This window comes from Acartia tonsa, chromosome 13, assembly GCF_053477335.1.
Source record: "Acartia tonsa isolate MP-2025a chromosome 13, ASM5347733v1, whole genome shotgun sequence".
Lineage (NCBI taxonomy): Eukaryota > Metazoa > Arthropoda > Copepoda > Calanoida > Acartiidae > Acartia > Acartia tonsa.
Window position 1 is genome coordinate 35,127,049 of NC_137272.1, and position 13,668 is coordinate 35,140,716.

Below are 13,668 nucleotides of genomic sequence, written 5' to 3' on the forward strand. Positions count from 1 at the left end.
TATATATATATTTAAATATTTTTTTTAATATTGAATGCACTATATTTTTTTATATTCTATCGAATATATATTTTATATGTCATTACAAAACTATATTACATTTAATATTAACATTAAAAAAAAAAAACATCAATTTAAACTTTCGTAACCCTGTATTGGCTTCAGAAGAACAGTTCTACAGAAACCACGGTACACGTTTGAGCTAACCAGCATTGCTCTGCCTAGGCTTTAATTAGAAAGGCCAGGGTATTATTAGTGGTTGAAAAGTTTGTACATTATTATTACAGGTATTGTGTCTTTAAAGGGACTGTGAACGTAAATTTTTCTCATCTTAACATTATCTTATTCATAATATCTCACAGATAGAGCAAAACGCGCTTTTGTTTGCTTAAAAAACGGCTTTTTCCGACGATTTTTATAAGGTACAGGGAAAGGAAGAAATTTTTCGTATTATATAAAATGTCCATTAAATTGTTTTTTTGGTATTATCCTCTTAGAAATTTTTTTTTCAATATTGAAAAATTTGAAAACAAAGAGTTTCCAGTATGGCTTTGAAACCGATAAATATCCCCTGGATTAAAAATGGTTCTGGGCCATACTGAAAAATTACGTATTACAGACAATTTTCTATGAACAATAGTCTAGAAATTATATTATCAATACCAGCTTTGTTAGGCCAGTCCTTTGGCCCCTCGGGGCTAACAAAATTGCTATTGATCTGAAAATTTCTCATTTTACCAGTCGCGGAAAGCTGTCTATAATACGACGCGATAAATAAAATCAGAGACAAAAATACCATTTTTAGATAAAAAGTATACTTTATACCTACCTACACACTTAAATAAAAATAGCCTATTTATATTTAATTTGTTCTTAGATCTTTAGTTAATAGTTATCTATGCTTATCAGGGAGGACACCCTTGGAGGAAGGTTGACCCAGGCCATCTTCCAGACCCTCATTGTCACATGGATCAAGGCTAATCTCTATGTTGTTGTGTCCTGTGAACTTTGGGATCAGTTTCTAGAGGTAATGTTAGCTATACTATAATTAAGATAACCTGCAGAAATAGATATTTTATTACTTGGATGTTACACTAGATTTTTATTTTCTCTAATAAAGTAAAACTCCCAGTGGGCTAAAATGACGATAACCCTAATTCGCCCCCTTTACTCCATTCCGTCCCGTCCTACTGGATAAACAAACTGACCATTGAATGAGTTTCATGTTAGCCACCTAAATTGACTTCAATTTTTCCACTGTCATCAATATCCACGTATATTCTATATCCATTCCATAATGTTTTATTTGTTCTACAGTACAGGAATCAGATCTATTTGCCAATCGTCCTAAAGACAACCAATGGTTGATTGTACGTCAAGCTTTTAATTTTAAGAGGGATAAAATGAGGGATTTCAAAGGTTTGAGGTTGGTAATCTAATATATTTTTTTTTAATTTTGAAGGGAAACAAATAAGGGGTTTTACGGGTTGAGTGGAGTTAACACCCTTTAAGCCCCACCCTTTAAAATCTGTATCAAGAATTAAAAATGAAGTTTGGGGACGAATTTTTGCTTCATTAATTTAGATGAATTATTTTTCCACCAACTTTTCTACTTGTCAAAATAAGTTCGTTTGTTTTAGGTTTTGAGTGGACTAACTTTATGGGAAGAATTAATCCGGGAGTGGTTTAAGACTATGGAAACCCTTACCAGAGTGTTAGCTAGACAGGTATATTATTTTTTTAATGTTTTTTCCATTAAAGTTTATAAAAATAATCGATATATTATTACTGGGATGTTGTACCACATTTTCATTTACTCTGATAAGGAGATGCTCACAGCTGGCTAAAATAAAGATACCCCCCTTCTTTAAACCCAATCCTTACCCTACTACTGGTTGAACAAACTGACCAATAAACGAATTTCATGTTAGCAAGCTAAAATAACGACAATTTTTTCCCCCTGTTGTAATATCCACGTATATTCTACATTCATTAGAGTAGGTGGTATTATCCTTGCCTGCCTAGCCGCAGCGCTCGGCTCCCTAGCCTAAAACCTAACCTAACCTAAAATACTTGTTCGTCGGTAGTCGGGGGGGGGGGGGGGGGGGTACAAAATTGAAAAAAATTGAAAAAAAAATTATAATTATAAAGATGTAATTTTGTTAATAATCATTAATGATGTGGATCAATTTATCGGGGATTGCCTTATCCCTTAAAATCCTTGAAGTTTTACCAACAAAATTCCGTTTGTCCCACTGTCTTATTTGAGAGCTTTACTCTCATAAACGTTATCATTGTTATTTTGTGGAAGGGAATTATGTTTTTTGTAAACGCGAAGCTTTTCTATAATTAGTGTTGGATGGCCGGTCTGTATGGACGAAACTCATAGCTATTATCATTAATTCAAGCATGTAGGAATTGTCCTATCTATTTCAAACTTGTTACCTACTGATTATTTTGGTCTAGCTAAAAAGTATAAGGTTTCTACTTTTGTCGTATTTTTTTAGTTTCATACCTATAGTTTTTGATTATAACAAATTCTTTTATTTAGATTGTAAAGAAACAAGACCTCAGATCAGCATTTGAAACATAGGGGGCAGTTGAAGAAGTAAGTTACAGAAAAGTTTCGCAGCTTATATTTATCTTTGTAGATCTGTATAATAATACAAACAATATTTTGGTTTCTTTACAACAAAATGGCTGGGTGTTGCCACCCCCTTAAAAGTCAAGGCTTGCCTTCACCTTTTCATTACTTGAATTTTTTGTTTGAAACTTTCACTACTGCTTTTAGTTAGGTTTAGGGAGATCAAGAAGGGTTTAGAATATTCCACAAGGGTAGGAGGTATTTTTAAGTTATAGGGAATTGTTTTGATTTATTTTTACCTTATTGTTATTAAACAAACTTCAGGTCTTGAAGTTATTTTTACTTCACTTTATTTTTTAAGGAAATGAACGGTACATTATATGCCGGTGAACGGCTGAGAGTGGAAATATCCCGGGGACGAGGCAGGGGACGTGGAGGCGGAGGTGATAGGGGGCGCAGTTCTTACAGAGGTAGAGGCCGGGGTGGGGGCGGGGATAGGTATGAAAGACGCAGCCCCCCACATTACTCTAGGAAAGTTTTTGTTTTAAAAAGTAAAAGTTAGAAAATCTTTAGGTAGGCCTATTTATTAAATGTAACGTTTAAAAGCAATGCATTTTTTGTAATTTCGCCATGGACTGACGTACAGTTTTGTTATAAAGTTGCTGCGCTAATAAAACAGCAGTACCTAAGATAAAAAAATTTAAAATTAATCTTCCAAAATACTTACTAAAAATCATCGAATTTTTTTTTTTCAAAATGAAAACATTTAAAAATAACAGAGGTGGCTCTAGAGGAAGGGGAGGTGATAAGGGTGGCTTTAGAGGCAGAGACCGTGGAGGGGACAGGGGTGGTTTCAGAGGACGTGGTGGCAGAGGGGGTGGTAGATCCCCTCCACCAAGGTAAAATTTTAAATTTTAAGATTAGTTTAGATATTGCTAGCGGCTGCGGCCCTAGCATTTAGGGGCTCTGTATTAAAAAGGATAGATAGGGGACAGAAATATAGTCTAAAACCATTCCGTGTCATATGAGAAGCTTTCCTACCTATAAAGGAGAACTCAATCGGTTTAGTAGTTATCGAAATCTTAAGCTAAAGACAAAGAACCTTTTTACTTTAAACAATTTAGTATATAAACAAAATATATTAGTGTAATTTCCAAATTTGCTAACTTTAAATGCCTACCATCTCTTTTATTGCTTTATTAAAGATTTTCTTATCCCTTTATATCTCTGACATTATACTGTTAGGTATTAGTTTTAGATGGACATTACAAGAATTGATTGATTAAAATAATCCTTAAATAAAAGTAACAGGATGTTTGTTTGTCTTCGTTTGTAGCGAAATATCTAGCGTACGTACACGTCTCTCCTCTACATTGAAGCTTATTGTATGTCTCGGAAAGGTTTTAATTTATACATGGATTTTTTTATAGGCCTAAGAAAAATTACCCCAAAAATTTTATTTTTTAAAAACTTTGAAAAATTAAAATTCAAGGTAGTGGGTCGGCTCTTTCCCAGCCCCCCCCCCCCTCCCCACACCTTTCACATTGCAAAAAAAATGGGTGTTGTTTTTTGCTTAATGGTGTGATTGATAATTTAAATTGAAACTTGGAAGAATCTACCTATTAAGATTTAAAATAACTCTTATATGCATCATCCTATTATATAAAGCAGTAAGACTTTTTTTCTAAATAACTACTGATCCGATTGGGTTCTCTATTTTAGGTAGGCATCACATAGGTCCTGAGTTGGTTTTATTCTATTTTCTGATCATATTTAAGCCTTAAGATGGATTTTTTTTACTTTTTCTATTGAAACTAAAATAAAAAAATGTTGGGATCTATTTCAACTCACCACTAACTCAAGTGCCCCTAGAGGCCTCTAGGGGCTTAGTTACTATTGACCATACACTGTATTATCTTAGGTTGCGGCGGAAACCGGCTCCGATGCTGTACATCCTGGCTATGGATTTCTCTCCGAGAATGTCGAGTTTGCTAATCTTTGCCAGGTAAATGCAGGGAGGGAGGGGACAATGGGCTGTTAACTACACGTGTCCCCAAACTTTTATAATAACGTATTCTTATTCGTTGGCTTAACAACTTTGGGGATTAAGTGATCCCTGATTGGTTGGTACATTAAGTTGAGTGTCCAAACGTATCAACCACAAAAGGTAATCTATGTAAGGGGTAATTTTGTGTATCATCAATGGGGTTGTACATGTACAGTACATCAATTTGTCGACCATTGTCTTATCCCTTAAGATTCTTGGGTAAATGGATATATTATTACCTGGATGTTACACCAGTTTTTCATGTACTCTAATAAAGCGGTACTCACAGCGGGCTAAAATAAAGATACACCCTTATTCCTCCCTTACAACACCCCCTTACCTCCTTCTGGGTAAACGATCTGACCAATATATGAAGTCCATGTTAGGAACCTAAATTCATGACAACAAATTTCCATGATATGTCATTAATAATATCCACGTGTATTTTATATCCCTGGACAGGTAATATTTTCCATTTGACTGCAGGGAGGGAGTGGATATTAGACTGGAAGTTATACTGGTACCCAAAGTTTTATAAACACGTTAGCTCACAACTTTAAATCTTGATTGGTTCATTCAAACTAGCAGTGTCTGAACTAATCTAAGGTGTTGTTTTGTTCAATATATTTGGGGATTTATATATGTATATTTCGTTCATTATCTTGTCCACGGTCATTAGTGTGAGGAATGGGGTTGACAACACACCCCTTAAAATTAAAATTATGTAGATTCCCCCCCCCCCCCCCCGTTTTTTAAAAACCTCTAAGATTACATCCCTTCCCGTAAAAACCCTGTGCACGCCACTGTACTGCTTACGTTTTTTTCTGGTTAATTTCAAGAATGTAATATTATATTAATAAGAATGATACCTACCTTTTAATTTAAATTTTTTTTTTTATCAGGAGAAAGGAGTTATATTTGTTGGTCCACCGTCCACTGCCATTAGAGATATGGGTATCAAGTCTACATCTAAGGTAAATGATAGAGTAGCTACTCAGGAACTTATTTTGGTTGATTTCAAGTAGAAAAAAATAACACTCTATACTATACCGGAGTAACAGGATGTCTGTTCATTTGTCCTGTACGATCTCAATCTTCTGGTCTTCCATAATTTTCAGGGAATGTTTATGCTGTTTTTTTGGCGGGGGGGGGGGGGGGGGTATGACACCGCTTCTTGGAAAAATGACCTCGAATATTTTCATTGGTAAAAACCCTCCAACCATCCTCTTTTAAGACGAAACACAAGTAGGCTCTAGGAAAAGCAACTGTGTATTTAAAAGAAGTCTGTCGTTACAATTTTTCTAATATTTAACCTGTTTTTTAGATGATCATGGAAGCCGCTAACGTACCTGTAATCCACGGTTACCACGGAGAGGACCAGAGCCTGGACACCTTGAAGGCGGAGGCAGACAAGATCGGGTTCCCTGTTATGATGCCGAGTAGTATGGACACAGCATGTTCTTGTTAGCCAGGGATGTTGTTACTGCTTATGTTTTCCAGGTAAGCTTTCCCTTTATTTTTTCTCGTTCTGCGTTTTCAAAGATGTTTAGTTAGATAAGTTTGCTGATTTTTTTGCCACGTGTCAAGATGCCTGTAGGAAATGAATGAGGGGGGAGAGGGGGAGTCGAACCTACACACTTTTATTTTTGCTTTCAAAAGAAAAAATTTAGGTGTGAGAGTAAGGGGGGGGGGGAAGTTCTGACACATTTGCGTAAACAGCGAGTATAGGCTTTATCTTTGGGACGGACGGACGGACGGACAGACGGACGGACAGACATCGTTCTACTTTGTATTATAGATTAGATATTTAGTAGGGAGGGATGGGACATTGGGCTGTAAATTACACTAGCCCCCAAAGTTTTCAAATAACATTTTCTTATTCTTTGGCCTAACAACCTTGGGTACTTTTATTGATTTTTTATTGGTTGGTTCATTAAGTTGAGTGTCCTAACATTTCAATCACTTATTGTAATCTACAGAAGGGGTAACGATGTGTATCATCATTAGAGATGAACATCAATTTATCAGCCATTGTCTTATCCCTTTATATCCCTGTAATTATCTAATTAACTAATGAGCAATTTTATTCCAGGTTGAATATCAGTGATACCGAGGTCGAATGGGGCCGGTGCCCAGCAAATCCAGGAGGTTGCGCAACAGTTTTCGCGGCCAGAGCAGTAGAATCAAGAAAAATATGTTTAAGTGTTGTTTCAATCAATAAAGATAATAATGAAAACAATTTTTTTTTTATTTTTGCGTTTTGTGTACAAGCGAGGTTTTTCTATAATTAAGGTCGTTTTTTACCACTTTCTCGTGATTTTTACCACCCGTTTTTACCACAATTATTGGTAAATTTTTACCATATTTACCCTATTTCTGGTAAAATTTTACCAGTTTAGGGCAAAAATATTACCAGGTGTTGAACAGTTTTACCACTTTTTCGGTAAAATCTACCAGAAATTTGCGGTAAATTTTACCAAAAAAGTGGTAAAAATTGGTCAAAATCTGGTATAAATTTGCGTCCTAAAATGGTAATATTTTACCGGAAATCTGGTAAAATTTTACCGATAATTGTGGTAAAAATCGATGGTAAAAAGCGTCTCGGAGTACCACTAAAAGTGTTTTTACCACGATTACGGTAAAATTTTACCACCTTTTAAATCGTATAGGCTGGTAAAATTTTACCATAAAAGTGGTAAAAACTAGGTTTTTTTATGGTATTAATTCCGTCCTGGGTTAAAGCCATCTAATATTGATTTATAGCACAAAAACTTTGGGTAGTTTCATTGAGTTTTGATTGGTTGGTTCAAAACTTATGGAATACAAAGGTAGCGGGACAAAGTGACGTCATAAAAATGGGGGAGATGAAAAGAGAAGAAGGAAAAAAAAACCCTAAAAAAGTGATTGATAATCCCCCATTTTTATGACGTAACATGGCTGATTTTTGAAACATTTTGTCCCGCTATATCCAATAGTTGATTTTGTTTATTACTAATGGGGATTTATTTCGATTTATCGTCCTTTGACTTATCCTTTAAGATCCCTGAAGCAATATTCCACAAAATAAAGAAGAAATTTAAAACGTTTTTTCTTAGTGTAGCTACTCTATAAGTTAGGCTAAAGTCGGACCAACTGACACAGAATACATTTCATAAGAGGCACTGACTAACGCACAAAAAGACATGTAGCAAAGATGATTTTTGAACGTTGCATGATATATTTTTATAAATCTTATAATAAGAAATAAGCAAAGGTGTTTGTCTGCTAGAATTTCCTTATTTGACCATCTAGATCTACAATTATATTCACAGAAAGTTGTTTATAATACGATGCGAGAAATAACTATTCCATGTATTTAGATGGCTCGAGTAAACAAAAAAGATATTCCAAATCTAGAAATGTATAGGTAATTTTTATATTAGCTTAGCAAGTCTCTGCAAGTGAAACATGTTAGTTTGTGTAAAAATAACACACAAGAGTTGGATTTTTTATACGTACAAACATTTGTCATGTCAGGGTGTGAGCCTCTAATGGTTAAAACGGGATAGATAAATTTCTCCAGTTTAAGTATCTAAGCTACTTTTAATTCACCATGTCTGTGTGGGCATCAGTTTAAAATATCTGATTTTTTGTGAAGATTTCTAATATATATACAACTTACTTTTTCCGTCAATCTGTCATTCATATAATAAAAGGTTTCGTTATTTTCTATAATTTTTCTATCTTTTTTTCCCCCATTCTTTTTTCTCTCCAATGAGTATTTGCTTTTAAACTCACTTTGTCCGCTTGTCAATCAATGCTTTTCGTTTCTCTACTTATGATTGTTGTCATCCTTGTTTTTTACTTCTCTACTTATAAATGTTGTAATCCTTGTTTTTCCTTAATAGGCCGTCACACCCATCAAGTATATTATTGTCAATACCAAAACATTAAAAAAATTCCTAAATATTGACTATAAAACTTTTGGGTATAGTCCCTTTCGTGACAACGCCTCTTTTTTCGTATTTGCACAGAAGCTTTTGATAGGTTATTTTAGGTTAGGTGATTGCCCCGCAGGGTTAGGCATTTGGCCCCGATGGGTTAGAACCCCCCACAGGGGCTAGAAATAGGAGACAAGCTACTGTGAAAATATGAAAAACACGCCCCTTAAGAGGCATTGTCACGAAAGTTACTATACTCGAACTTTTTAGAGACAAATCTGAAGACAAAAATGGAAAAGCCTCATTTTTGGACCTCCTAAGACCTCGGCAAATATTGGTAAGAATTTTCTTAAGTCTATTGAAACTAATTTTGATATGTTTAATTTGTCATAACTACTTTATTTCATTCATGACAACCAGCCCTTAGATTACACTATCTTTATCTAGAAGATTTAACTGTAAAAAAGGGACTTATCCAAGAAAATCTACTAGGACTAATTCACGCAACTGATATATCAGCATAAGTTAAACCTATTAACGTGTCTCCTGTAACGCCTCAAGGTGCAGACTTGAACTAGACAACTCCCGACCTCGATACATAAATGTACAGCAATGCCATAAGTTAGGTTCCCTTAGTAGACAACTAGGGCATACATTCATAATATTTATGACTTCATAAAGATACATTTACCAAATGCAATAATTGTCAACTAGAGGCTTTTAGGTAACTGGACAAAGTGTCTCAAAAGTCAGCCTTGTGACATCTTAAAAATGAGGGATTGTCCATCCCTTTTCTAAGGGGTTTTCTTTTCCACTTCTCCTCTCATCTCCCTCATTTTATGACGACACATGGCTTTTAGGATAGCATAAGGGGGGGGGGGGGAGTCGACCATTTACTTTTAATTTCACTATAGAGGAACACCAGATTAGCGATATTATAGACAGATCCATAGGCAGATATGCATACTTTTATTTTTAGTTAAAAAGGGTTTAAACCCTCGAAATTGAAATGCTTATTTAATAAACTAGGTTAGATCCATGGTGATGTTCTTCAATTGGTTTGTGACAAACATGTGTTTCTATGGGCTGACCTCATCTGCTAGTGTTCTATTAGATGATATCTATATCAATTATACTTTGGTTATTTTAGGTATATTTTATACTAGTCTCTCCACATTATATGTATCTTTAGATCCTTGTATAAAAGTAAGAGGATGTCTATGTATGTGTGTAGTGATGGATCTCGCTAACTGCTAAAAATCCCCTCCAATTTTTTACTTTTTTATTTCAAACTAAATTTTTTTATACAGAATAATTAAGAATATGTCATACTAAAATCCACTTTGAAATGTAAATGCTTAAATTAAATTTTATTTTAGTTGAAATTCCAGCACACTTTGTCTGCGTTTTCTTGCTTTCAAGGTAAGCTTCATTTTGATAAAGATATCAAAAGTAATTTAACTTAAATTAGTACATTTCAAGGATAAAAACATCAAAATACCAAAGCTTTTTGAATTAATATTAACCCTTTACAGTCGGGCCCTTTGCGGCACCTTAATCGGTCTCAGTTATCTCAGTTCCTATTAGTGCTAGAGGACTAAATTTTTGTGTGCAAGTGTTTGTGTTTGATAATGAATTTCCGACCTTTCATGAGTCTAAGTCAATTTTCGCTTCCTTCACCCTTTTATTTAACAACCTTTGTTTTTAGGTCTTTTTTACTTAAAGATTTTAAATTACTGTAATTTTCTTATTTTTGAAGCTAGAAGAACAATTTTTTTCCCAGAAAATGTTTATCTTTATGTAAATTTTACATTAGAAATATCAAAATATAAATTTCAGCGGCCGCAAATGTACTTGGTAGCTGCCAGCCGCCACAGTCGCCGGTCGGCGGTAAAACGGCGGTGGATCTTTATGATTTTGATACGTTATGTAGACATGTAAGAAAAGCTTAAGTTTAAAATTTGAAGTATCTAAGCAAAAAATTGCGGCCACAGGAGCCTTTTAAAGATTTCTGGAGACCTGGAGGATCAGGACCTAATAATTTAGTATTTTGGTATGATAAAGTCTTTGTTTTAGTCAAAAAAATATTTTTGCTCTTTACCTGGATGACCCTGCCAGGTTTGCTGGCATGCTGTGCCCGCCAGGATGGAGATATTCAAAAAATTCCAACTCTCAGTTATGTGTCATGCCCATACTTAAAAAGTCACGCAGTTTGGGCTCTTTATCTTTCACACACAGAAAAAACTGGAGGGGGGGGCGTTCAATGCCCCCCCCCCCCGACCGTTAAGGGTTAATAGTTATAATGTAATGGTTCTTGTTTAAAGAAACAGAGTTAGATTCAAATGATTATGACCAACAGTTAACCATGGGTATGGCACTAAAAACATCCTCAAAGAAAACACCCCTAGAAAAATGGCCCGCCTCTAACTATTTTCTATTTGGAAAGTGTGGGATGTCGTCTTTATTTACCAACTGTTGCAGAAATCTTTATGTAAGGTATTAACATTACTAAGGACGGACACATAGTTCATATAGAAAATCTTTTCTTTCATATGAATTATCATTTTTAGATGGGGTAGGAGGCCTCTCTTCGGAGCTTGTCAGCTGCTAGCTGGAATTTCATGTATAATAGCTGGACTTATCAATAACAATAGTCTCAACTGGCTTAAGGTAAATAGCTCCCGTGGATTATTTTGAATTTAGAATAGTTATTTCTCGCATCGTATTATAAACGGCTTTCTGCGGATATAATACGATGATAGACATAGTTTTTTTCGTATGGATGAGAACCGGTTCATATCCACCGGATTCGAATGAATACGAGAAAAAAATTATAAATTAAAATAAGGTTTAGAGATTTTAAAAAAATTGTTTCAAAACATAAGTTTCGTGATTTTTAAAACTTACCCTCTTTTTCTCTCCCTATCTAACTCCCTCTACACTGAATACAAATACATTTGCTACTATTAAACATAATAGTCCTTTTAACTGGCCTCTCATTGGCTATTCTATCTTATGACGCCATAATATGTGGAGGGACTTTAATCATCTTCTTATCAATTGACAGCTACATTATCCTTATTAGAGCAATATCAACTTCTTAGAAAATTTAATGTCTTGTTTTAATCAAATTTGATTTCAAGATTGTTATGGCATTGTTGGGTAAATTTGGAGCATCAGGAAGCTTTGCTATAGTCTTTGTTTACACTGCTGAACTATTTCCAACAGAAATTAGGTAATTATTTCTTAATTTTGGTGCTTTACTCCTAACACTAAAGGTTAAAAAGATGGTAACACCTTATATTTTTTTCTTATAAAGAAAAAGAGATTTATACAATTTTGAAGAGTAGTTTTTTTCTTGGGGTCACATCTTTTATTTGGGTAACCTAACCCCCTCCTAACATACTAATAAATTATTGGCAATTGGAAGTTTGCGAGGTCTTACTGGTCAAACGTACATATACACACTTAGCTACCGAATTTAAACTTTGCATGATGATTCCTATAATAGTTTTGTATGATTTCTTTTTTGACAACATGTTTTTTATAAGATATAAATATCCAATTCATCTAATTTTTGGAATAATGATTCTTATGACAGCAAGGCACTATGTTTTAAGCGAGGTATTTCTATAATCAAATCATAAAGATAAAAATTATGTCCTCTCACTGTATCCTGTATTTACGCAATTTTGCAACAAATTTATATACATTTTCGTTTAGACTTACAAAATTACTGTTTTCCTTATTAAGTACTGAAACTCAAAAAGAGTTATTTTACAGCTTCGATGTTATGGATGTTATCATCCTTGTTTTGAATTATACCTGGCGATAGCACAAGCTTCAAATGAATAACAAAATAACGTGCAGCCTTAAGGGACTTACTGGTTAAATACTTTGCTTGCTAATATTGATCTTACAAGGGCTTGCAGATAAAGTGACAGTCTTTTAATTTAGGAGTACGGCAGTAGGAGCATCTTCAACTTGTGCTAGATTAGGAGGAATTTTAGCTCCTACGGTATGTAAACAAAAAAACATAATGTCTCTATTTCAGTAATCGTATTATTTTAATGGACTGGAAGCTTTACAAAGTGTCTTAAAAAATCAGCTACGTGACACGTCATGAAAATGAGGGACGAGGGGAGAAGAGATGGATAATCCCTCATTTTTTGAATTTTTGAGACACCTTGTAACGCTTTAATGAACTGATTAAGAATGCAAAAGTATATATTAGGTTGCTGCTCTAAGCACAGTATGGAAGCCATTACCTTTGCTGATACTTGGAGGCGGGGCTGCTATTGGAGGCATTCTAGGTAATCCTTCAATCAAAATAAGAGAATATCTTTCTGTCAGTCTTTAGCTTAAAATCGCTCTTACTGCTAGAACAACATGTTTTTTCTTTATAGTAAAGCTTCTTATAGGTTCAGAGAATAACGTTTATAACTATTATAGGGGAGGGACCTTTTATTGCTCATAGAAAATAATATTATTTCAGTGCTATTCTTTCTGCCTGAAACACTTGGAACCAAACTTCCAGAAAATATGGAGGAGGCTATTAACCTAGGTAATGCCATAATGAAAAGTTACATATAAAAAACCGACGGATTTTCCCCCTATTCTCAACCCATTACCCTGCGGTGTATATAATTATACCTGCGGTGCCCTAACCATGTGGGTCTATCCATTACCAAATTAACCCTAATTGAAATTCAATGATTTGTAAATTTTTAATGATCAAAAATGTATCTACTTTGATTTTTTTCCTTTTACATAATTGTTATCATTTAATGCACTTTTCCACATTAAAACTATTATTGTCAACTTGATCTAAACAAAGCGTTTGATTTGCTCATCCAAACCACATTTTTTCCATTCTTTTCTAATTTTAATCACAAATAAATGAAACTTTTTAAAAAAAAAGTAAAACATTTTATCTTCAAACTTTATTTTTTCAGGAAAAAAGCAGCCTAAACCAAAAGGGAATGTATACAGCTGATTATTTTTGAAATACAACAAATAAATCTATAGAAATAAACTAATATGTTGTTTTTATATAAGAATTAACAATTTAATTAAATTATAAATATAGGATATTACATTATGATAAAAAAAGTAAA

General features: G+C 34.1%; 2 protein-coding genes across 2 annotated transcripts in view; both read left to right on the forward strand.

Moving 5' to 3' along the window:
* LOC145334986 (organic cation transporter protein-like) overlaps positions 1-13,586 on the forward strand; it is a 15,582-nt gene extending 1,996 nt beyond the window's left edge. The window contains exons 2-11 of the mRNA XM_080180636.1: positions 7,991-8,037; positions 8,822-8,888; positions 9,581-9,701; positions 9,931-9,973; positions 11,122-11,221; positions 11,695-11,786; positions 12,509-12,569; positions 12,786-12,864; positions 13,047-13,115; positions 13,507-13,586. Coding sequence (XP_080036762.1) covers positions 7,991-8,037; positions 8,822-8,888; positions 9,581-9,701; positions 9,931-9,973; positions 11,122-11,221; positions 11,695-11,786; positions 12,509-12,569; positions 12,786-12,864; positions 13,047-13,115; positions 13,507-13,547 — 720 coding nt within the window. The 3' untranslated portion in view covers positions 13,548-13,586. The remainder of the gene's footprint in view (positions 1-7,990; positions 8,038-8,821; positions 8,889-9,580; positions 9,702-9,930; positions 9,974-11,121; positions 11,222-11,694; positions 11,787-12,508; positions 12,570-12,785; positions 12,865-13,046; positions 13,116-13,506) is intronic.
* LOC145335079 (uncharacterized) lies at positions 1,644-6,867 on the forward strand. Its single transcript, XM_080180790.1, has 8 exons — positions 1,644-1,727; positions 2,552-2,608; positions 2,946-3,113; positions 3,362-3,483; positions 4,506-4,589; positions 5,534-5,605; positions 5,956-6,131; positions 6,724-6,867. The coding sequence occupies exons 3-7, from the start codon at positions 2,949-2,951 to the stop codon at positions 5,957-5,959; spliced, it is 447 nt and encodes a 148-aa protein (XP_080036916.1). The 5' UTR covers positions 1,644-1,727; positions 2,552-2,608; positions 2,946-2,948; the 3' UTR covers positions 5,960-6,131; positions 6,724-6,867.
* Positions 13,587-13,668: the final 82 nt, after the last annotated feature.